The sequence below is a fragment of the Brachyistius frenatus genome, unplaced genomic scaffold, assembly GCF_029030835.1.
Source record: "Brachyistius frenatus isolate BFR_SWC_R1_liver_20210118 unplaced genomic scaffold, ASM2903083v1 Contig_60, whole genome shotgun sequence".
Classification (NCBI taxonomy): Eukaryota; Metazoa; Chordata; class Actinopteri; family Embiotocidae; genus Brachyistius; species Brachyistius frenatus.
In genome coordinates, this window is record NW_027210659.1 from 1,498,372 (window position 1) to 1,524,467 (window position 26,096).

A 26,096-nucleotide genomic window follows, 5' to 3' on the forward strand; every position below is an offset into this window, starting at 1 on the left:
GAGAAGGAGAGGGGGCTAGTGTTGGGGACACTGTCACTGAGGGGACCCCAAAACCCCATCGGCCCCCTCCTACCTGGTTCACAAAGTGCTGGAGCAGGCAGCCGAGAGTGGCTTTCACTTCCACCAGAGACTTTAATGAGGGTCTAGCTGCTACTTTGGGACTCTGGTGAGCTTGTGTCGCTTGCACACTTCTGTCTGATCATCAAACCCTGGGTCAGCTGACTTGGAAGTAAGGGGGTACCCTGATTCTAAGGATGTCCGACAACAATAACCAAAAAGAGAAGGAGGAAAAGGAAGAGAACACAGAGGAAAAAGGAGAAGAGGTCGTGGTGAAAATTCCACCACCTCCACCTCCTCCTGAGGTCAACGGGAAGGGTCCAGCCGAGGACGAAACGCCGGTGCTCAAACCCTTGCCCAATGGATACCATTGCCAGCCTGTGAACCGCAGTATTTTTCCTCTTTCCACAGTCTCACCAGCAGCCGAGAGGATCCGCTTCATCCTTGGGGAGGAAGATGATGGCCCGGCACCCCCACAACTCTTTACTGAGTTGGACGAGCTGCTGTCCGTGGATGGACAAGAGATGGAGTGGAAGGAGACGGCCAGGTAAGAAGCCCAGTCCTCAGACTCCTCTCAAAGTTTCTATGTACACCTTTGACACAGTTGTAATCATGTATAATAAAACTTCTCCATTACTTTGAGTATGTAAAAATATGCTCTTTCAAGGTTACCCTAAACAATTCCTAATATCGTTATAGCTTTAAACAGCCATCCCAGAGCAAAGAAGCTGAACATACATTCAGTCTAAAATCGGGCTACGAGGGTTTCACAGGTTTCGTCTGTGTGGCCCACTAGTGGGATGTGATGGGATAGAGATGGGATGAGTGTTTATACATCATTAGTATTGGATGCACAAAGCGTTCTCAGGGGGAAGCTGGATCCCCCGGGCCACTGTTTGAGGCACCAAATGAGTTGGTTTGTTCTCCTAACCTCTGACCAATTGTACTGCAGATAGAAGTTTTGGTTCACTGTTGGTTGAACAATTTGCAGAGAAACTCTACAGAAGAACTCTCACTACACTCAATATATTGTAAAAGGGTTTCTACTTATATTCAGAGATTTTAGTGCTGAGATCTGTTATGAATTTAGTTGAAATTCAATTTAGACTTTTCCAATTTTAAGGATGACAGATGATAAATGTGTCCAGCTACAGTCCCCTTGCCTGAAGGTGACTGATTGGTGACAAATTAGCACAGATTGACCTTCATTGAACTTTTAAATTCAAACGATGACACAATTGTCTGTCCGCCCTGGAGGAAGTTACATTTCTATTCAACCTGGATTAGACCAAATACTTAAAATGACGTGTATTTTTGCATTTGTAGGAACAATGTGGGAAAAATATTTCTGATCATGTCAACCATCTGAAAAGGGTAAAAACACCAGGTAACCAGGTAAAAACAGACCAAATATTTATCTACCTGGGATTGTTTTCAAGATTCAACAAAGTACTAGGAATATTTTATTGTCATTCTCTCAAAATGCAATATTGTATTTATAATCAGATAACATTCTTATTATTAACATAATATTTTCAGGGGAAGAAAGTTGTGTTTCTTCAGTTCACTTTACAAAATAATATCTAATAAGACGATAAGTACATGTATAGAAATGTCCACAAAATAGCTTCAGAAATTGTCTGTCAACAAGAATTGCTTTTATTTTCATGAAGGCAGATTTTTTTTTTTTTTTTCAAGGGTTTTGACAAAAAAAGGTTTGGCTTCAACAAAATTGGGCCACAATATAATTGTACTTGTAATAAATCAATAGGATTTCTTTGTATTGGGATCAGCGGGGTTAAATGTTAAAAGAGGATTGCTCATAGATTGCTAACAAAACTTGGGAAAAAAAAAAAAAAAATCAATCCTGTACTTTTATTATTCTGAAAATAATTTAAGAGATTAAGAACTGGTGCAATGTGTCACCAAGTGCACTCAAGGGACTCAAAATGAATAAAAGGTCTCACAAGTGCTGGGTAGTGCTGGCTGTGTGCCAAGTGCAATTTTGTCTGCCAAATTGGCCAAATAAAACTCTGCTATAGAAACAGCTGCTTAGTCCCAGTGCACTTTCTCATCTCTCTGACTGCAGGAGGAAGGAGGTGGGAGGGGAAGTGATTAAAAACATACATGAATAAAAAAGAGATCAAATACTGCATTTGACTGAAATAATTGCTCATTTAACTTTCAGGATAAAACAAATAAAGTTTTCAGGTTTTTACCAACATAATCAGCAAGATGACCTCCATCAGACATTTTCTCATGCACCTGTCTGCCAGCGGTGAATTAAACAGCTCTCAATTTGAGCGCTAAGAATAAAAAAACATAAATTAAAAGACGAAATGAAGACAGTTTGAAGTACAACAGTGCATTTATTCACCAAATTGCATTTGATTTTTGTTTTTTTCATTTGAGAATTTATCACATCTTGTCATTTTCGGAGTTATCAAAGATTGTGGAAAAGATCATTTTAAAATTTTTTTAGGTTTGCATTTTTGGTTATTGCCTGTAAATGTCTGAGCTCTCAGTTTGTTCCAGCGCTTTTTTCTCACACGTTTTCATCCCTCCAGGTGGATCAAGTTTGAGGAGAAGGTCGAGAAAGGAGGTGAACGCTGGAGTAAACCACATGTGGCAACACTGTCCTTACACAGCCTGTTTGAACTGCGGACGTGCATAGAGAAAGGCACCATCATGCTGGATATGGAAGCTTCTACTCTGCTTCAGGTCGTTGGTAAGTTCAGCTCCTACTGTACAAAGGTAATAAAAAGTGTTTATGTGTACTTAGAACTTTAGCAAATGATGATTTTGTTTTGTATTAGCTTGCCCATTTTGACTATAAAATTGTACTAAACTACTTACAAAATAAAAAACTACAAATCTTCTGTAATAAGCTCATTACTATGAATTATGTTCATATGGTCATATTGCAGTGAAAAGTATTCAGGAGAAGGCCAGGCAGGGTGGACTTTTATGGACTGATGGGTCTTTGTCCCATCTCGCATGCCAATTTAGAATTTACTTCTACACTCTTTGCTCAAGATCATAATCTGTCCCTAAACTTTAGTGTTAGTACCATGAAATACTTTGAGTTGCCTACATGATTACAGAGTGAAAAGGCTAATAATTATTTTGAATATATATATATATGTGTCAAAAAGTGTTGACAATGAACATTTTGGGAGGTGTGAATGGATTTTTTTTTTTTTACATTTTCACTTCAGTCAACTGTGACCCTGTTTAGGATAAAGTGGGTATAGGTAATGACACGTGCACATGCCCACACACTCGATACAGTATTGGTGTCAAATTTAAGGACAGCCAACCCCCTCCAGTTGTTCCCAGAATGCTCTGAAATTGAGTTGATTATGTCTCTCTGGACTCCTCATCTCATCTCAATCTCATGCCATCAACCCAACGTTTTTGTCTGCATGAGGAGGCATGAGGAAGCGTTACCTCTTGGAGTGATTAATGTGAAGTAATTGACTGGGCTGCGTGGACTGCATGGGCCGAGTGGTGCTGGGCCTCTTGCTTTGTGGCGTGCACACTTGACTGATGGGCCATTAACAGCACTACCCCTCCACAACAAGAGACACTCCCCGAGGCTGCTCCCTGTCAGCATTCAGCCTCCTGACCTTCTTTTTAAAAATAGGCTAGACCGTTAGATTGAGCCTTTTCATGATGCCACGAAGACGCTCATACAGAAGAATTGCAGGCTGAAAGGCATTAATTGAGTCCTTACAAGTATGAAGCGACTTTTAATGTTGACTCAGTCATTTTATTTTAGTGTTGGTATATCGAGGCTGTCGGGTAGAATGCTGCCTAAAGGGGAAAATAGTCCCCAAATTAAAGCCTGGTTTAAACGAACAGCCAATGTAATATTAAGCAAAATGTACACGTTTCACAAAGTGGTATTTAACAGTTCTTTCTATTCATTTAGCTATTTATTTATTTATTGTTGTTCCTGTTAACTTTTTAAAATACTGTCTGTCTCAAAATGCTTGATGAGTTTATTGTAGGGCTGAAAGAATATTTATTTATTTATTAAATAAAGAATATTTTGCTAAATACAACAATACAACATTGTTAAAATAGAACAATTTACTGTTAACTTTGGAATTTGACATTATTTTGATTAATGGAGGAAATAGTCAATAAATTGCACTACCATTTAAAAAAAACCCTAGTTTGTTGTTTCATTTTATATTATCCTGAATACTAAAATCATTTTCCCTCATCTTTTTTTCTTGTCTCTCCTCTCTTTGCTTCTTAAGAGCTAATCACTGACAGCCAGATAGAAAACGGCCAGCTGAAAGCAGAGCTGAAGGATAAGGTGATGTACACGTTACTACGGAAACATCGCCACCAGACTAAGAAGTCCAATCTGCGCTCTCTGGCTGACATCGGCAAGACGGTCTCCAGTGCAAGTAGGCTGTTTTCCAACCAGGAAAACGGTAATACTGATGCCAGTGTGGTGCAGTCTTCTTTTTTTTTTTTTTTAATTTTTTTTTAAAAGAAATTATAGCAAAATAATAACATACATGGGTTCAATTGAGAATATTTTTTTTATATACCCAGGTTACATTATATTTTTTGTTTATTTAAGTTAGGACCTGAGGTGTATAGGGAGTTTTGAGGAGAGAGAGGAATTCCAGTGTATCTGCTGCCCTCCTCTGCATAAAGTCACTAATGTGGAACTAAATAGTCCCTCTCTGAATTTGTTGTCCTCATTTTAAGTGTCTTAACACAAAAAAACATAGTATAACATGCTTACTAAACCCATCATTTAAATAGTGAAGTGAAACATAAGCTTATAGATGTCTTTTGGTAATTCAACATAAATATTTGATTTGATCACTTGAGCAACATTGTAGGCCACTGTCATAACCGCATGCACAAGTACATGACTTATTTGAGCAAAGTTTGTCAGCACCTGTAAGTTCAGGTGTAGCTAATTTCAAACTGACTACAGCTGTAATTTTAAACACTGAAGAACTGAGTCGATGTCTAATTTGATGACCCTGGTGAGAAAAGTCTAAGGCCATAGGAACTCGGGAAATGCATGTTATAATTACAATACAAAGTAACACCTCTTTTCATTACACAGGATCTGCTGTCACTTTGTCTGACTGAAAGTTATGAGATAAAGAATTATTACAACAAGAACTTAAGATTTATGCACAAAACAACAACAATGACAACCCATGAGAATGGATGAAATTGCATTTATTTATCATATTCAGTTGGATTGTATGTGCTGCTATATGAAAAAGGTTCAACTTTAAGCCAGTGCATTATGAATATCAAGTGTACTGAAATTTAATTCGGTCTCAAAATCATTTGTGAAATTGAAATAAACAATTCAGTTGTCTGAAATAATGAATATTTTTCTCAGAGCAACTGCACTGAGCAAGAAGTTAAAACCTTGTACAACAGCAGCAAACATCATACAATTTATTTGACTGTAAAATTAAAGGAACAGTGTATAGGATGTAGTGGCATCTAGCAGAAGGTTGCAGAGTGCAACTAACTCAGTACCCCTCCCCTCGAGAGACAGTGTTTGGTTTGTCAATTCTGGGCTACTCTAGAAACATGGTGGTGCAACATAGCGGGCTCCTTGGAAGAGGATTCGCTCCCAGGTAGACATAAGGGCCTCATTCTGATGTAACAAAACATAATTATTCTTAGTTTCAGATGATTATTCACTAATGAAAATATAATGAGAAATATTATATTCCATTTCTGCCAATAGATCCCCCTAAAGCCTACACACTGGTCCTTCAAAGTCATATGCAACCCAGGTCAAACTGACATTAACAGCATTTGTATAAGTGCTTTGAGTGTAACACAGTGAGTAACTAGATGTTTTACTGTGTAAATAATATATTACCAGCCACGGGCCTTTGGAAAGTGAAGATATTACTGCTTATCAGATTGAAGAATCATTTTGATGATCAAATAAACGTCACCTTCTGTTTATGATCCCACTTGTTTGCAGGGGTCGAATGAAAATTCACAATAAATGCCTGAATCTGTCATCAAGATCAGACTAATCCTAATATCACTGATAATCATTAATTGATTCCAACTTTTGAAGGATAAAGTGCATCTGTTCAGTGCTACTTTCCAAGGGCCAATGATCTCTTTATTTAATGACTACACTCCTCTTGCCTCATTGTTTCTCTGCACAGCTTGTAAAATGCATAAATCATGTTGTTCAGCTCTTTATAACAGGCACTTGATTTTGTTCACCGAACAAATCTTTTGCTTTGGCTCAATGAACTTGTCTATCAACTGTCCTGTCATCTCTCCCTTCCATCTCTCTTTCCTCCTTTTTGCTTGCCTGGGCTGGGTTCGATAACCTGCTGCTTCTACTAACAGCCCGCAGTCCTCTTGAGAACTCTGTGACTTGCCTCTCGGGTCGCATCTCAATGGAGGACTTGCAGACCCAAAGGAGTACAAGTATGGACTGGCTTAGTAAGTTCACTGCACTGCAGTCTTATGTCACATTGCTGACCACTGATCAGTTCTGATTTGTAGGTATAGAAACAATAAAAACAATAATATTAACAATAACCTAAAAGTTCATTTTTTCTTCTCTGATTTTTGATGAAACAGAGGCATCTTTGAAAATACATAGCTTATGTAGCTTATTTGGCTTTGGGTAAATATCATAACGTTCACTCAAATGTACCAAACCAAAATTATATTTTTGTTGTTAGTTAAATGCTTCATTTATGTCAAATGCCTCAGTGTCTCACTTTGTAAGTCAGGAAAATGAGACTCTGCAGCTTTTTTTTGTTGACGCAGATTCAAAAACATCAAATTTCCCTCGAGACATCAGAACTGACAAAATGGTCACCTGCAGATTGAACGTAATCACGACTAACTTGTAATTTAAAAAAAAAAAAAAAAATGTATGCAGTAAAGTAGATTTTTATTGTATGTGCTTCGTAGTGTTAATCAATAGTTTTTTCATAAGTTTCCTATTTTTTTCCTTTTAATAAAATGTTCAGTTTATGCTGTAATACATTTTATTTAAAGAGATTTTTTTCCCCCGATACAATACAGCAATATTTGATCCCATATACAGTAAGTGTAGTTCTTTTATCTATGGCTTCTAGGCTATATATATATACACCCAAAAAACATGCACCTCAGGTTGGTTGGCGCCGCGGTCGTGTCAGCCTGTTGCAGCAGCTCCCCCTCGGGATGCTGCTGTAGTGAAAGAATTTCCCCTCGGGGATTAAAAGAGTACAATAAAATTAAAAAAAAAAAAAAAAAAAAAAAATATATATATATATAAATATATATTTGTAAATATTTTTTTGTTTATAATTTTTTACATAAAGGACTTAATTTACACTTGCTGCATCATACTGACACAGATGTTATTACCCACAATGTTGAGGAGAGAGATTTTTGGAAGGCAGTGGCCCCAGATTTTGCACTCTTAAGGATTTTTTCCGCTCTTTATACCCTCCTTGAACTCTGGCAGCTGCAGGGCTGAAGTGAGGTCACATTCTGGTGTCAAATCTGATGCTGGAGTTGATGAGCTAAAACTAACAGTCAGCAAAGCGTCTAATGTTCACCTGCTGTGGATGGGGAAAGCACTTAGTGGAAGACTATCGTGTCAAAGAAAGGGCACTGAGAGGACCAGATATTCTCAACAGTAGAACTCTGATTATTAAAGAATGGATACCTGATAGTTACCGTACAAGCTGATTCTGCACACACTAAAAAAGCTTTGAGAAGGAGGTATGAAGAATAATAATTCCACTGTGATATTTGAGTGGATTGATTTAAGATAACTGCCCATTTTAATTGGAAATCTAAAGAGAAAAGTCTACATCATACAACTTTTAAAACTTTACTTTTGATTTTGTACTCATAAATATGATGATGTAACACTAGATTGTTAAGTTTTTTGATCAATAACTGAGATACTCCCCCTAGCGGAGGATGTAGCAACCTCAACAGTCTCAGCTGAGAGCATTGAGAGTTTTGGTTGCATCGGCATCGGCATTTTAGGTGATGCATTGAATATTTGAATAATTTAACTCAAAACTTTATTGGCTATTTCATTATTGATTAAATGTCAAAGTAAGCAAAGAAATCAGGAGGTGAAACGAAATTGAGGAGGGACTAAATTAAGCACACTCAAAGCCCCTGATGCAAATAATTTACTCACAACACAGATGAAGAGCAACGTCATTAATTTTATGTTGTTGATACATTAATTGCATTGAGAGCTTTGAGTGTTCTTTGAGTGCACATTTTGTGTATAAATTATGCAGTATCACACTCCATGTCGTTATTTTTCTAATTAATTAAGTCTATCACAAAAAAGAAACATTTTAATTATCCACCTTTTGAGATGATTTTACCTCAAAAGTGAGACTAAGATCTCACAAGCGTATCGTTACCAACAAACACCTTGTTGCACCGTTCCATCTATCTCGGCTCAACTGGGTTCATGTGGAGCCACCAAAATAGTAACTCGACACAAACACAGAAAAAAAGCCCCTTGCGCTGTACCGAGTTGCAAATATGCTTAGATCCTTGCTTAGACCAGCTTTTCCCTTGTATGAAAATAGGGCCCAAAGTGTCAAGTTTCCACATTATACCTGTGTAACTTGAATTGGTCTCGAATTGGCTTCGAAACTAACTTCGATCCTGCTTGTAGGCCCATCCCTGAAAATCAGGTTTTCAGTGAAACTTTTCACTATCAGCAGATACAGTAAATGTTGAACCAGCCTTGTAGCTTTAAACTTTGCACAGACAATGTTCTGCACAGTGAAGTTCAAACCTTCAATTGTAGGAACAAAAAGAAAAACACATTTTTGGCGAGAGGGGTATTTGCATTTTTCAATTGGTGTACTACATGATTTATTATCAGTCGTTTTTGTTTCTGTCCTGAAGTTTGCATGGAAATTACTGCTGTCTTTGTTATTCTTTTTGGCGCTGCATGTGGAGCAAACTGTCAGGGCCACTGTCCTTTCCTGGGTCTCTGCCATCCTCTTTTCCACTCAGTTGTTATATACTAGAGAAGGTGAAGCTGGTCTAACTACTCAGTGTTGCTATGTCTTAACAGACAGTCCTACTACGACACACCGAAACCTGGCATCCAGCAGCATGAACGACATTTCTGACAAACCGGAAAAAGACCAGGTAAGTTTGACCTGATAATTAATTTTTATGCCTTGAGAGCCCGCAGACACTGAAAATCTGACTGCACCCAACGTCATAATTCCGAACATAGCGATCTCCGAGTCCTAATATCTAATTGATTCTGGAATTCTTTTTTGAATAGACAACCAGAACACTGATCAGAAGGAGATAATTTAGCAACAGATACCATACTTATTTGTGGAATAAACTAATTGACTTTGTATTTCATGAGAGAAGTTGAATGGGAGTCTTTGGATGAAAAGGTTTTTTGGTGTCAGACCCTAGTGGTCCTCAGAGGTATTGCACTTCAAGGAACTGTAGTATTACCTTCACTTTTCAGACCTAGAGATCACGTCACCTTTTATATACAGTCTGAGCACGCCTTCAGGGGAATTCCTAAAATAAGTTTCAGAATTCATATGTTAATTCGGACAACATTTCCCACAAATATCCAATACAATATGATGATGGAGTGATAAAATTCTATATCAAAAATTTAAAAAGGTCAACTTAAAGGTCATGTTAACTATGATTTCATTCTGTTCTGCAAAAAACATCTTTTGGCCATTATTCAATGCCATACGTCATTACAGAAGGGGAGATTGCGATCATATTTCACATTTGGTTGGATGCTAATCTTTGGTGTACACCTTTAAACTGTGGGGATTGCATTAATCTTCTGTCCTGCCAGGTTAATGATGAAGCATCTATGTTTTAGAATTCGTAGCGTCTTAACAGCAACGTCCATATTTGTAGCATTATCTACTTTCATTACTACAGGTTTGTGTTCTGTCAGAATTAATTTTATTGGTCAAGCATGTGAACACATAAAAAAAATCCTTCAAAGTCTGCATTACATATCAGAGTTTCCCCATATGCTTAAAACAGGGGTGCAGCGTCCCAGGTAAATGATTTTCTGTTTGTCATTATGGAGGAAACATGCGTGGTTTATCACGCATGTTTCCTCCACTTGGAGCAGCTGACTGGAGTTAGGGTGTTGCAGCTTCTCCTCTCTGTTCTCTCTGCTGCTCCCTGTGTTTGACCGCAGACAAACTGCGGAGGCTGCAGAGGAGGCAGTGAACCAGGTGAAGTGAAAGATTCTGTTTTACTAAATTCGACAACAACTACGCTTGTTACTGAAAGTGCAGTAAAAATCCAGCTGATAAGTATTTTATGAAATCTCCTGTTCAAAGAGCATAAAACTGTTGAATATATATTTCTCATCTTTGCCTGCAGTGTCCCTTCAATCACTGGTATGTTGTACATAATCACAGCGCTCTGATTAAGTTAATAGTAAATTGTTCTGAACAAGCAAAACCAAAGCTGCCTGTGTGTAGTCTTATTGTTCATCAGTTTGTCACATATGTTAAAATTTGGCAAAGTCTTAGTTGCTGGCTGATTTCTATGTTCTATGTTATGTAACTTCAGTCAGTGCTTTGGATGCACACAAAACTAATCAGTGAACAGAAAATTAAGATGACTTCACGAAATAAATAGGAGCATTAGCATCTGATTTCAAGCCTGAACAGACCACAAGGACAGAGAAGCAGAGTTTTAACCTGATGTAGCTTCATCCACTGCAGAATGGAAGAAGCCAGCTGGAGTTTAACTGTGGCTGCCGGTTCAGAGCAGAAGTAACTTTGTCTAAAGTACATTGTTTCAGCAACTGATGTCATCACTCAGGTTGTTGTAGCTGCTCTTAACCTGCTGCAGCTAAGTTTGTAAAACTATTTTGCTTTTATAATTCCTCTTCTTAGCTTAACAGTTTATTGCAAGGACGATTGGGCTGTGGCTGATAAATGTGGGTAAAATCAACATTAGAAAGAGAGAGAAAGAAAAAGTAAATGATTAAATTAGAATAGAAAGTACACACCCACATAGATACAGTATGTGTACAGTATATGTAATGCCTTTTCTTACTACAACTTAACACTCCACTGTCACACCCACAGGTGAGATTGGAGTGACTACATGTTTTATCACAGTTTTTATCAATGAATTTCATTTGCAACATCTTTCTGGTATTTGTATGGGCCACACTCTGATCCATCCTACTGATATGCTAATACATTTCCAGTAGAAGTAATGGCAACTAATGACAACGTCTCATTAATGACAAAAGTGCAGTAGCAGAAATATTTTAGCTCCTACAATATTTTTTATTCTAGTTTTTCAAATGGGTCAAATATGTGATGTTGAAACACTCCTTATGTAATAAATGCAAAACATTTTGTTGGCGGTGCAAAGATTTATTCACAATGCATTTACATTTCATTTTCCATTCTGAGTGGATTTATATTTAAGAAAATTGGATTATCAGCAAAACAAATCAATTTATAGATCGCTGCCTCACGAAGAAGGCTGCTGTTGTATTCTACCATTTTGGATGCATTGGCCTTGTCCAGAATGGATAAATCACACTCTGTTTTACTGTACTGTATTCTCAGACTTGAAAAGTTAGATTACCACAGTTCACAGCAGCTGTTTATGCAGATGCTCTTATCCCAGACCAGGCACCAAGAACAGAATAAGGTCAGAGCGACCCAGTAAGGACTCCTGTGAGACCAACAGAGTGTGAAAGACACAACTGGATAGGAAACAAATCTCCTAAACTGAAGCTTTTCCACACCCACTCATCCTATAAATACACTTCAGAAGTTTCCACATGCAGTTGTCATTTCCTTAGTGGCCATATATCTGATCATTTGGTGCTAAAATAAGATAAGAAAAGAAGATAAGAGCTGGAGAGATTCACATTCCAAAACTGGTATAAGATTAGGTGCACACCTAAAGTATGAAAATACAATGTCCATTTAATCTTGGTTTATTGGATTAATGGTTTGTTAATTTCCATAGTTAAAAAAAAAAAGTTTATTAGAATTAAACTGATAATGATTTTAACAGTGTTCAGAAATCTTGTTTTTCTCTAATAGAATGTTTGTGACTTATATTAATCTAATGTATAATCTAATAAACTAATCAAATGTATATAAAGAATAGTACTCTTGCTTGTGTCGAGCCATGTACACTTTGTTATATTTGTTTGAGGTATTTGTCAGATATTTTTAGTGCTACTCACAGCATTGTTTTTGTGCTACCGAATTAATACAGTCACAGTCCCAAAAAGAAATGATTATTACAACACAAAATACCTTCAGATTTAAATTTTAGAACTGATAACAAGAGTACAGTTACCTAGCCTACCTGTCCTTGGTTCGCGACAAACATGAAACTATCTTTACTTTCTGCTTTAAATAAATACATTTTATAATGAAATTTGCTGCAGATTACATTTTCTGCAGGAGATTTAAAGTTTTTTTCTGTGAAGTTTCACATCTCAGAACTTCGTCTATTTAACGTTGAAGGTTTTTATATGAAAATATCAAAACGCTCCACGGCTTGCTGGTTTGCGACACGTCTCAGCTTCAGAAACAAACAGCCTGTAAACCCATCAGACCATTTAGATCCTCTGGCTCTGGCCCTGTGGTCTTTCTAATGGTTGAAGCAATTTTAAGATGGTGCAGCTGTTGCTGTTTATCATCCTAGTTGCTCAGATAACTTTCTACATTGCGTTAAAGTTTGAATTGAAAATCAGATTCATGTAATTTGGGTGCACTAATACATTAGCAGTTAAAGGCACAACCATATAAAACCCCCTAAAAAAGAACAATATTTAATGTCTAAGGTTGTTCTATTTGTTGTTTGCCATGAAGAACAGATGCGGGTAGATGTCGTTTACGAGGGCAGTGTGGTGTGGATTAGCAGGGATGGGACACAGGTCAGGGTGTGCAGTTACGCAGGTTTAACCTCTTGATCATTTACAGACAGACTCTTTGCCAAGACTCTGATTGGATCTGTTTGGACATCACCAGTGTGGGGTCATAAGATTATGGGATTTCAACCCTCCGAGGTTGAGGACAACCAGTACCTGATCTGGATATGGTGGACATGATGATGACTGGTAGACAGGAAGCCAGCCTTCATTTAGTTTACTTTGTGGTTTTATTCTCTTCCACTATTGGTTGGTCCTAGAAAAACATAGGTCCACTCTCTTTTCTAAATTAAATGATTATTTTACTTCTTTAAGACTCTATGAGCATGTTTCAGAATGTCAAAAGTGCTTTCAGGCTTTATATTTTTAACCTGTTTGTACAGTAGGCTACGTGATGTGTACTAACAACGTCAATCTGATCGAAGTGTCTGCGTTGTTTGTGTTCTAATCCAATTTAAACCTTGGCACAGACCATTTTCAAGCCACATTTAAGATGATCTGATATTCTCACTCAGTTTGGTACTTTAAATCTTACTACACTGTTGTCTGGACTGAGTATTGTTTATTTTGCCATCAAAAAGTCAATTTTAGTTAAAAATAAGGGTCACACAAAGCAGGATTGCAGCAAAGAAAAAAAGAAATATAACCTCACGAAGCAACAGAAAAAAAGGTGTATACAATCCAAATTGTCCAAGTGAGGTCATCTGTCTTTACCAGCTCACTATGCTTTTAATGCTATTGTTCCCTTTGTGTTAAAAACACATACCAGTTAGATATAAAAACAACTCTCCTTGAAGCTGTCAGAATATATGAAAGTGTTTCTCTTAATAGTCCATCAAGCTGTGTTTTATTTTTTTTGTGTTAAAACATAAAAATTATTGTGTTTTTATCCTGTTGCGACTCATTGTTCTACTACTCATGGCATTATGCTGTATTTAATACAAGGCATTACATTTGGTTATTGTTAGTTTGCAGATGCAGAGCTTTACTAAGAAAGTGTTTCTGTGGGGGTAGAGCTAGTCGATGTGGTGAAATACAGTGCAATATAAACATACACCTGTATAATACCTGTGCGATTTTGAAAATTCAAAAAACAACCTTGTGCAGAAAGTAGATCTTTGAGAAGTCAATGAACATTTTGAAGATTATCTGTTCATTTCATTCAGGATAACAAGCAGCTTGGTTAGTCGTTGTGAATGGACTGTGGTTTGCAAGGAATATCAGATTTGTTTAAAACCTGTTGGATGCTGAAACTGTCTCTTGTGACAGTCTAATGTAAATTTCTGGTTTGAGATGAATTAATAAAAAAATTCAGAAAACCTGACTGAAACTGACAGTGGTGTAAAACATCATTCTGTGTGGGCATTTAGGGCACATACAGTATGAAGCGTCACCGGCTGTGTGAGAAAATGTTCCCAGCCTGCTCTCAGCTGTTTTAATCTTAAATATATAACACTGTGGTTTTCCATAGAAATTCATGATTCATTGTCTTTGAAGGTTTATTTTTTATTTAGCTCATTCTTCTCATAACAATGCCACTTTTTAGCAGCTCTAACAGTACCTGTATAATACACTAATATGCAAATCAAATACATACTATGCTACAATATTGTACTAAGAGCAGTCAAGAAAAAAAACCCACTTTTGAGCTTCTACAGAGAATCTGTTACCTCGTTCGTCCACAAGTTCGAAGTTTTCTTTATACAAATTAGTTAAATGCAATTTGTAGCACATTTTGGCATTTGCTTATAAGCCTTCGCTTCTTTTTATAATTCTTAATACAAACACAAGTAAAAGGATACATTTTTGTGCCACATAATTCTCAGTTATGTGGAGCACCAACACCAGATCTTCTAACACATTATTAGAAAACACTAATACTGATGCAATCTACACACAATTTCATACACAGTGAAATCATAACTGAACCGCATCTTTAGGATGCCTCATGAATTCCAGTGCAGATGATTTTGTGTGATGGATTAGACATTAGAGCAAGATTTGTCTTCATTTTTACATCAGGAAGTGTGACCGAGGACTGCTAGAGCATTACAGGAAGAAAATAGATTTAGTCCAACATGTTCATCTTTAAGCATTTTTAGTTTAGAGGCTGAAACATGTTAAAATACTAGTTTCTTCCTTATATGCAAATGTCCACGACATTAGAGACGGTAGCTTACATACCTGCTTAACGGCTCTCCGGCGAAGTTCTTAGATTCATTCAACGTATTTGCAGCAGAATTTCAAGTTATAAATTAGATTTTGTTGGCATAAATGCTATTGCAAGACATTTAAAGCTGTTTCTCAAACCGTAAAAAAAGGAAAAAAAGAGTTGTGGCTGCACTCATCAAAGGCACAATGGTATTGCTTTAATGTCCTTTGGAAGTAAAATGTTGCCCCTGTGGAGCTCAGCAGGTATCTGACTTTCATCTTCATAAGTCTCACCATCGCCATGTCAGAAAGATATATACAGACCTCCTGTGACTACTTGTTTCTTATTCAGATACGCTGGGAGCCTCCTGGTTTGGTATTTAAACTGAATGGGATTGTCGTGTTTGATATAGGTTGTTTAATTCGGAGTACACCATCGTAGACAGCTTGCTGGTGTGAACATAACATATTATGTCTTCTCTTTTGTGCTTTTAGCTAAGGAACAAGTTCATGAAAAAGTTGCCAAGAGACGCGGAGGCCTCCAACGTGCTGGTGGGGGAGGTGGACTTCCTGGATGCACCCTTTGTGGCATTTGTTCGTTTGCAGCAAGCTGTGATGCTGGGAGCCCTAACAGAGGTTCCTGTCCCCACAAGGTGAGTAACATGTTTGAGCACCAGGAGTTCATAAATAGGAGCTAAAGTTTCATGTATAAAAGGGGCATCATTTCTTGATTTCCAAAAATTGTAGCTGTCTGATTGTCGGCTTTACATGCATGTATTTGTTCGATAACAATGATAGAAATGTGGGAGAAATTCTTTGTTATATAAAAGAATTATGATACATATCACTAATTCTCAGGAAAATGGATTACATTATGTTGCCAGGTAAAGGTAATACTACATTCCCCTATGTTTACTTTGAATTATACAGAAATCTAACGCACCGCTTCAATCTAAAGCAATTTATTGCAGTGCTACTATAAGAGATTAGCTTGTTTAGATGTTTCATTGATTGTGTTCACCTGCTGTTTGTGCTCTGGTTGTTAATGAGGGTCATAACGTGTCTGTAGTGTTGCAACCGAGGAGCCATGAAGCTATTTCATTTTCTGTACTTCTTATTGGAAACCTTTCAAGCAGTTCTGATGAACTAGTAAACCGACTAAACAACTAGAGGAACAGCTCTGGTGACTTATCTAATGCGTCACCATTGGCAGTGCTCATGCTCTTAGTAAACAACATCCTTTATAGTTTGATTGCTATAATCTACATTGGAGGGTACTTGTGAGGTAATCCAGTGGATAGCCGGCACATGCAGCTGTCAAAACAGAGTAAAATGTATTTGTGCTGTGAATATGTTCTTAGACAGCTGTGTAAATCACAGGTGCTTCCTTATGAGAGTAAACAGCATTGATATATATATAGTATAGTATAGCATAAAGGTTGCTAATATTAATACAATTATTTTTCATGTTAGATTGGATTTATACTCTGCTTCATTACGTCTTTCAGATTTTTATTCATCCTCCTTGGACCCAAAGGCAAAGCCAAGTCGTACCATGAGATTGGCAGAGCAATCGCCACGCTGATGTCAGATGAGGTTCGACTGCCTTTAACATACTCTATCTGTGATTTTTTTTTTTTAAATTTACTACTGACAGTAAAACTCTGGTACAAATATAATTGTTTTTTTTTTTTAATGCAATGCAACATTAGTTTCATTCAAATCCTCAGGTTTTTGATAGTTAAAGCCTCATGGCTTGCTCCCTATCAACAAAACAGAGTAGACTGTATAATAGGAAGGTGAATATGATGCATTCCAGCATCATAATTACGCTTTTAATACCAGTTTCAACTCCAAGGTAATTATTTAGGCAGTTTATGGTAATGTTGCATTCAAATCAATTGTCAGTTCCCCCCAAGGCTAACAATCAGTTACCTAAAACAATGTTTAAGCGTAAGCTGCTGTTCTACTTGCATTTTATTCCTATGTGGTTCCGTTAATTTATAATTTACATACATAGTAATAGAAAAAATAAAAATAAAGATTAGGCTTCAATCTCTGAATAAGGTTCTGATTAGGCCTTTAATTGTTTAGAGATTTTTATTCAGAGACACAATGTAAAGTATTTATAAACTCTTGTACCCTGTACAATATGTGAGTTGATGCTGCACTGCATTCACATTTCATACATCTCTGTACCTTTCCGGAGTAGTTGTTCATGTCTGGTGTGCATAGGAAGTCACTCTTCCCCATTTATTAATCCTTCAGATCTGATGTTACAGTTCACTCCGATGACTTTCTTTTACACTCGAATGCCTCGTTCCTCTCTGTCTGTGCTCAGGTCTTTCATGACATTGCATATAAGGCCAAGGACAGACAAGACCTACTGGCTGGTATTGATGAATTCCTGGATGAGGTGATCGTGCTTCCTCCTGGAGAGTGGGATCCGGCTATCAGGATAGAACCTCCGAAATCCCTCCCCTCCTCTGACAAAAGGTCTATAAACATGAATAAATATAAAGCAATCGAAGACTATCTTATTTGTTTTACATTGCCCAAATTTGGTGCTAATATGCTTTCTAGAACAAAGTGATAGCCTGCACTGCTATATTACTACAAATATTGGTGTGTCTTAAGAATGTACAGTACAAGTAGTAGGCATGCAGTGCAAGTCAGTTCATTTTTTTAAAGAGGATTTTTACAAATCAGAGGAATATAAACAAGTACTAAGTGACAATAATCCAAAGCTTACCTCCTGAGAAGTCTCCTTGTGATCTTATCTGAAACCACATGTGTTCAGTGATTCAACACGGACCTCAGGCTGTTCAGTATATTAGTCTGCTGGTTATTTATTAAACCCATTTCCACCCAGATGAAACACGACATGAAGACTTGCATACTTCAGTTGATACAACTTCTGTTTTAATTGTTGCCCCCCATACATGTATAACAGGAGTGGCAATAATCAGCACAAGTAACTTTAACAGTAAAGTGTATCTATCTGTATCAGTAATAGGATTCAACAACCAAAATATCCTGTTACTAAGTTTTTGGTTAAAAAAGAAGTTTTCTATCTTCATTAGATATGTAACAAGCCAGAGATCTGTACCAGCTCTGAATGCTGTGTGTGCACACATTATATAATGTTATAGAAAAGCAGGAGTTGCAAAATCACTGAAGTGCATCCAGGTGTACGGCACAGTGTTCAATTATGAAACAGCAGCAGCTGGTTTTATATGAAGCTGCAGTTTTATACAGTAAAGCATGAATGTTTTTATGTAAGCGCTTATCAATCAAAGTTCCTTATTCACCGATATCATTATCAACAGATATCAACATTGTCTGATTGACGGCTTGAAGCAGCTTAAATGTTAAGTAACTGCAGGTTGTGTCAATATCAGTGGATGTTTGAGAGGTTACAATATGACCTTGATAAAATAAGTATTTTTAATTGATCAAATGTTTATCAGAAATAAAATGTGTGCCGTGCAGACTGAACAAAATGATGAACATTTGTATGTATTTTAGGAAAAACATGTATGCAGGAGGGGACTCTCAGATGAACGGAGACATGCTTCATGATGGAGGTCACGGAGGAGGCGGACACGCCGTAGGAGACGAGCTGAAGAAGACTGGGAGGTATGAAACTGAACAAAAGCACATTTTCAAGTTGTACTTTTTTATACGAGAATGGGTACTATTTATTTGATTTACTATCTACCTAAAACTCCACACAACTTCTAAAAGAGAGTTTAGCAGTTTAGAGTTGTGTAATGAACCAAAGTGCAACATGACTCAGAGAATATCAATAGTTTTACAGCTACAAAGCTGAAAGACTGCTTTCAAGTGTTGTATGTCATGTTTAGCCGAACAAAAGGAATCATACAGTACATTGCAGTTCTGTAAGTCTGTATACTAATACTGCAAATACATGTTGAAATTTTGTTAGTAAAAAAAATGCACCTTGTGTTTGTCTATATTCAGGTTTTGTGGCGGTCTCATACTTGACATAAAAAGAAAAGCGCCTTTCTTCATCAGTGACTTCACAGATGTATTTCACATTCAGGCCCTGTCGGCCATCTTGTTTATTTACCTTGGAACTGTCACAAACGCCATCACCTTTGGTGGTCTGCTGGGGGATGCTACAGAAAACATGCAGGTCAGATGGAGATTTGAACCTTTTAATTATTTGAAGAGTGTCAACAATCTATGCTCTGAATGGTTTCCTGAGTTCTCTCCCCCGTTTGTTCAGGGTGTGTTGGAGAGTTTTCTGGGCACAGCCATCACAGGGGGGGTTTTCTGTCTGCTGGCTGGCCAGCCTCTCACCATCCTCAGCAGCACCGGCCCCGTTCTGGTGTTTGAACGACTGCTCTTCAACTTCAGCAGGTACGCTCTGTATTTTCTCGGTTGGCCAGAGGTCATTAATCATAGAACACTTCTTTGTGATTTTAAAACAATAATCCATCATGTTAATTCAGACACTCAAAACAAGTCAATGTTGTGTATTTGAAGTCTTTATTGATGTTAAAATCTGACTATTTAGAAAATAACATTTCTTAAAATTACAAGAATTTGCTTCTTTATGCTAAAAGCATAATGATCTTTTTTTTTTTTTTTTTTGTAATGTTTGAAACATTAATACTTTTGTGATTTGGGACTTTTTGTTGTTGTTTTTCTTCATTCAGAGATAATAACTTTGACTACCTGGAGTTCCGCCTGTGGATCGGCCTGTGGTCAGCGTTCCTCTGCCTGGTGCTCGTGGCCACTGACGCCAGCTTCTTGGTTCAGTACTTCACCCGGTTCACTGAGGAGGGCTTCTCCTGTCTCATTAGCTTCATCTTCATCTACGATGCCTTCAAGAAGATGCTGAAACTAGCTCATCACTATCCAATCAACCCTGAATTTAGGATGGAGTATGTCACACAATATGACTGCCTCTGCATGGCCCCTGCTATTTTAGGTGAGATATTACATACCTTTAGGGTATTGTCTTTATTTAGAAATGATATCATTGTGGTTAATGCTGATTACCGCCAGATAAATCTCTCCGTATTCCAGAGCATACAGAGTTTTTACATGATCATTTTGTAGTTGCTGGACGTGGAGCTAGTTTGAACCACTTTATATCCAGTTTGATATACAGGAAAAAAAAAACATCCAAAAAATTCTGATAGACAAATCTGTTTTTGGGCTCTTTGGTAAGCTACTTGATCATTTAAACATGAATTGAAATGAAACCACGTAAAACGTTTCAGGGGAAAAATCTGTACTTGCTGAAAAATTGGAACCTCGCCTTTACAGATTTTTGTAAAATGTCAGAAGCCAAAAAAGGTGAAGAACCACATCTTTAACAATGCGTTGCATTTTAAAAGTTTTTTTTTATACTATCAATTGCTCATTTTTAAATTTACTACTCACTAAATAAAGTTAGTAGAGTAGAAAGCGGATTTCCCTTTGAAATGTATTGGAGTGGGAGATTAAAGTAGTCCCTATTGAAATACTTGAGGAAAGTACAAGTACCTCAAAATTGTTCTTATGTTATACTACTTCAGTATAATTGTTTAATTTTCAATTCAATTCAATTTATTTATATAGCGCCAAATCACAACACAGGTTATTTCATGGCACTTAACACAATAAAGTCCTTACAGCAAAACTTTACAATATTATACAGAGAAACCCAACAATTCAACAATTCAACAATTCCCACAAAAGCTAGGAGGGAAAAAAAACTCCTCTTTAAGGGAGAACAACCTCCAACAGAGGGAAGGAAAAACTCCCTCTTAACAGGAAGAAAGCTCCGACAGAACCAGGCTCAGAGGTGGGCGGAGCATCTGTTAACAGAACCAGGATCAGGGGTGGGCTGCCATCTGCCTGGACCGGTTGGAGAGAGAGGAGAGCAGAGAGAGAAAAGGACAGCATAGAGATCCAAGAGAAGAACTGTTGGTGGAGACGACAAGCGCAGGACAGAGACATGCAGCTCCATGACGGGACATCTGCAAAAGAAAGAAGAGAAAATACGCGAGCGAGGGAACTGAATGGAGACAACAGACAATAAGAAAAAAACTATGGGAGAGAAAAAGATGGTGAGGTATGAGTCAGTTAAAGAGTAGGAGGAAAGAAAAGAAGCTCAGCATGTAACGAGGTCCCCCAGCAGCCTCGGCCTATAACAGCATAACTAAGGGTTGGCTCAGGTCTACCTGAGCCAGCCCTAACTATAGGCTTTATCAAGAAGGAACGTTTTGAGTCTAATCTTAAAGCTAGAGAGGGTTTCTGCCCCTCGAACACAAACTGGGAGCTGGTTCCACAGGGGAGGAGCCTGAAAACTGAAGCTCCGCCTCCCATTCTACTTCTGGAAACTCTAGGAACCACAAGTAGACCAGCGTACTGAGAGAGAAGTGCTCTGCTAGGATTATATGGTTCTATAAGATATCTAAGATATGATGGAGCCTGGTCATGTAGGGCTTTGTAAGTCATCAAGAGAATTTTAAATTCTATTCTTGATTTCACAGGAAGCCAGTGAAGAGAAGCTAAAACTGGAGAAATATGATCTCTCTTGATAAATCCCGTCATTACTCTTGCTGCAGCATTTTGGATCAGCTGCAGGTTTTTAATGAGTAATTTGGACATCCTATCAACAAGGAATTACAATAATCTAGCCTAGAAGTAACAAACGCATGAATGAGTTTTTCTGCGTCACGCTGAGGAAGGATTTTCCTGATTTTATTAATATTACGTAGATGAAAGAAGGCAGTTCTGGAGATTTGCTTTAACATTGCTGCATGGGCTGCTGACTTTTAGTTTGTCTGGTTTTGTCACAAGAGACCAGCAAAAAAAAAAAAAAAGTTTTTTTGGCTTTGACTTAAAAGAAGTGAACAAACACAGTTCATCAGGCTTCTCTACAACACAACATGCCTCTTGATTTTCTTTTAGGAAGGAGGACGAGAGAGGACGAAGGGGCAGCCCTAAATTAGTGGTACTCCCCTGCTGCTTTCCAAAATAACTTATCTCTGACACATATACACACACACACACACACACACACACACACACACACACACACACACACACACACACACACACACACACACACACACACACACACACACACACACACACACACACACACACACACACACACACACACACACACACACACACACACACACACAGAAACATGCTATACCCAATACCAACCCACATAAAGTGGAATACACTGTATACCAGAAAATGGAAACAACAGATGATTATGTTAGATGAGTAAACAGCTGACATATCATCACGACAGGCCGATGTAACACCGACAGTCAGTCAAGGAAACTCCTGGCTGCTATCAAAGCCAAGTGTCTGGTTTTATTTCATAGAGGGAAAAGTTGGTCGGATGATCAGCTGATCTTTTGGCTCAAAACTTTGTCTCAAATTCTTTTTTGGGGCATTTTTAAGACAGCCACACTCGTGAGAAGAGAGGAATTGGGTGAGACAGAGATGCACCAAAGGTCCGCAGCTGCATCTGAATGCCAGCGTAAATTCAGGGCATGCCCGCATCTACTTTCGGTAGTTTAATGGCGGATAAGCTGAGCTCAAAGTAAGACGCATGGTTCAAAGGAGTTTTATTTAGTCTCTTAGATAATCATCATAGTTGATCGTGCAATGTATGGGTGCACATATAGGCAGAAGAACATTTAAACAACATGGGGACTGTGTGGGAAAATGAAAAGTATGTCAGTCTCTCATTATCAAAGACACTTAAGTTGTTCTTGTCACCACTTTGTGCCAGGTGTAAGATAAAGCCTATCATCTCACTCTCCTAACCGAATCAAAATAGTAATATTTGCTCTGACATAGAAGCCCAGCAATCAACATCTAACGCTCCTAAATCAGCTCTATCTTTTTTAAATGGTTTAAAATCAGTATGCTGTCAGTGCTGTGTGGCATGTTGCCATCCTCCCCACTGTGCAACCATCTATATCAACCATATTACTATCGTCACAATTTGCCCCTAAAATAACAGTAAAATTCGACAGTATTTACTGAAGGCCGGGTTTTTGTTGGTCAGTCGTGCAACCGCTTTCCGTTGTCTCAAGATAGCAGTCCTCCAACGATATGCTTGACCACACATTGTGTTTAGACCAACACGTTCATCGGTGCTCAGATGGCCACAAGTACATTTGCTATTTAAACATCGTGGGTGCTGGATGTGAAAAAGATATCTACACAGGTCTGAAGACAAAGCCTGATATCGTTTGGCTGCCCCCAAAGTAGAATCACAAAATTAGCTTGAGATATTGGTCATTCCTCAGAACAGCTAACATGCTAAATAGAGAATTTGGATATAATAATTAAACTTATCTTGGATATGTGTTAATTCAACAGGCGAACATGCATGCTACATTTAACACATCACCATTAAACTCCAGACTAAGCTTTGATTAATGAAAGTTCAGTGTACTAACGCAGAGCTCAGTTTACCAAGCTGAGATTCAGTTATCATAAAACGGCCATTGAAAAAGGACAACCCCCTTATTTTTTCTTAAATTTTTTCATATTACCATTTAACATTTGAGTCGTGTTGCTCTGGAAACTTGTTTGTTTTTACCCATGATAAATCAGAACTTATTACAATGCATTGTACATTGTTACAAACTAATGCTGAGAGTAAATGTTTTTGTGTGTTTCTGCAGAAAACACTACAGAGATCATTGGTGATCCTTTAGAAGGTACTTCAGTCTGGTACTGGAACAACACTGATCTGGTAAGTGTCTCCTGTTTTTACTGCTGCCCTTAATAGATGCATTATATACCCTACTGTGTACTGTCTCAACCAAACCTCTAATGTCTTGTATTTTAGCATATATCGTCCACCTTACTTAAATAACTGTTTAAACTGAAACAATCCTGGAATTATTTGACAATCTTCAAGAGACTTGTTGGAATGGGCTCACAAATCTCATGCCAACCCCAAGAGACAGATCATGAAAGAAAAAGACAACTGTATTGTGTTTGTTAGCTCAACATTGTTACAAGGAAAAGTGAGCAGTCTGATAAGATACGGACATTGTTTCCAATTTGAGGTTAGTAACAATACAGTATGTCTTTTTTTTTGTTAGTCTTTGCTCCAAAACATGGAAAGTATAAGGCAGATACTTGAATGAATGAATTGCTAGAGTACTTCAACTTTCATTTGCGTGAATATTTTTTTCTTTATAATGAAGATGCTTTTTTTTCTTTCTTTCTGTGCAGCCAATGAATGCCACATGGTCGTCGCTCACAAAGACGGACTGCTTGAAGTACAAAGGAGAGTTGGTGGGGAAGGCCTGTGACTTTGTCCCAGACATCATGCTCATGTCCTTCATCCTGTTCTTCGGCACTTACACCTGCTCCATGTGTCTGAAGAAGTTCAAGACGAGCCCTTTCTTCCCCACTACTGTGAGTGACATACAATGTCACCAACGTGCTAAGATAATTTAACCAAACGAGTCACATGTAAAGAATATAAATGAGTTTTTACACCTGGTTACGGAGCAGCCGATTACAGAGAGCATCTTTGTGTTTCCTTCCTCCCAGGTGAGGAAACTAATCAGTGACTTTGCCATCATCCTGGCCATCCTCATCTTCTGTGGAGTTGACATGCTTGTAGGAGTTGATACCCCTAAACTTATTGTGCCAACTGAATTCAAGGTGAGTCCATTTCTGTGCGCCACATGATCAAAATGTATTCAAAGGCAGTTTTTGTTATTTATAGCTTTATAAAAGCACAAATGTCAAAAGTCTTGCAGGTCTCCACCTTGTATTAATGCTATTTGTAAATAAAGGAGTAATTATTGTTATGATGGTTTTCTTTTTTCAAGTCAATCAAAGCAGTGGCTGTTTAACGACCGGAAGAGCCAGCAAAAGCTTAGATAGTAGAGCAAATGAAAGTTACATGTCGGTTGCTGGTTTTATCGCTCATTTTGAAGTTTCTGTCCTTCTCCTTGATAGCCAACAAATCCAAACCGGGGCTGGTTTGTGCCCCCATTTGGAGGAAACCCCTGGTGGGTTTATCTGGCGTCTGCTCTTCCTGCCCTTCTGGTCACTATACTGGTCTTTATGGACCAACAGATCACTGCTGTGATCGTCAACAGGAAGGAGAACAAGCTAAAGGTAAAAAAGAGGCCTTCTGACAATATGTGTAATAATTTGTAACCCATGAGATATATGTCTTCAGAATGCTAAATGTCATATAGCTGTTTTAATAGTTATAGAAATAACGACATTAAACAAAAACAAAACTTTTATTGAGGTACAAGGTTTTCTTCCTTTTGCTTTTCTGACCTGATTTATGTGACGTGAGGATTTTCATACATTTCCCACAACAAATTGCAGGCTGTACAGGACACTGGCTACCTTCACACTGAAGTTAAATATCATTCTTCTCAGGGGAGTGAGAGATGTTTCATGGGAGTGACTACACATGGTACAGTTCAAAAGCAACTTGCAGGGTTCTGAAAGTCACTGTTGTAGTTGAGTAATACTTTTCTTTGAATTGAATTGGGTGACTTGTCCCTTACATTTATTTAATTTTTAGTGACTCAATACGGAGAACTCTGCAGCAGAACAACACTTTGGTTATCTGCTGCTGTTGTATTACTCTGCAAACTATAAAAATAAACCATATAAGAACAATTTTCAGGGTTTTAATTTGATCTGTATCTGCAGCTGTGCTCTGCATACTGTCCATGCCTCAACATGCACATACTTGACCTTTGACCTTGTGTTTGTTGTCTGTACCAGAAAGGGGCAGGTTACCATCTGGATCTGTTCTGGGTGGCTGTTCTGCTCGTGGTTTGCTCCTTCATGGGTCTGCCATGGTATGTGGCCGCCACCGTTATCTCTATCGCTCACCTCGACAGTCTGAAGATGGAAACTGAAACATCGGCTCCTGGAGAGCAGCCAAAGTTTTTGGGTGTGAGGT

General features: G+C 38.0%; 1 protein-coding gene across 3 annotated transcripts in view; it reads left to right on the forward strand.

The window, feature by feature from the left end:
* Positions 1-26,096, forward strand: part of slc4a4a (solute carrier family 4 member 4a) — a 66,326-nt gene that overhangs the window by 25,444 nt on the left and 14,786 nt on the right. The window contains exons 5-21 of one of the 3 annotated variants that reach the window (XM_069705993.1): positions 469-604; positions 2,625-2,785; positions 4,326-4,505; positions 6,433-6,528; positions 9,146-9,222; positions 15,641-15,798; positions 16,654-16,741; positions 17,487-17,641; positions 18,674-18,784; positions 19,130-19,304; positions 19,398-19,531; positions 19,831-20,105; positions 23,827-23,897; positions 24,386-24,571; positions 24,710-24,823; positions 25,124-25,285; positions 25,916-26,094. In XM_069705993.1, coding sequence (XP_069562094.1) covers positions 469-604; positions 2,625-2,785; positions 4,326-4,505; positions 6,433-6,528; positions 9,146-9,222; positions 15,641-15,798; positions 16,654-16,741; positions 17,487-17,641; positions 18,674-18,784; positions 19,130-19,304; positions 19,398-19,531; positions 19,831-20,105; positions 23,827-23,897; positions 24,386-24,571; positions 24,710-24,823; positions 25,124-25,285; positions 25,916-26,094 — 2,458 coding nt within the window. The remainder of the gene's footprint in view (positions 1-468; positions 605-2,624; positions 2,786-4,325; positions 4,506-6,432; positions 6,529-9,145; positions 9,223-15,640; positions 15,799-16,653; positions 16,742-17,486; positions 17,642-18,673; positions 18,785-19,129; positions 19,305-19,397; positions 19,532-19,830; positions 20,106-23,826; positions 23,898-24,385; positions 24,572-24,709; positions 24,824-25,123; positions 25,286-25,915; positions 26,095-26,096) is intronic. The other 2 variants (XM_069705991.1, XM_069705992.1) reach the window with 2 other exon arrangements.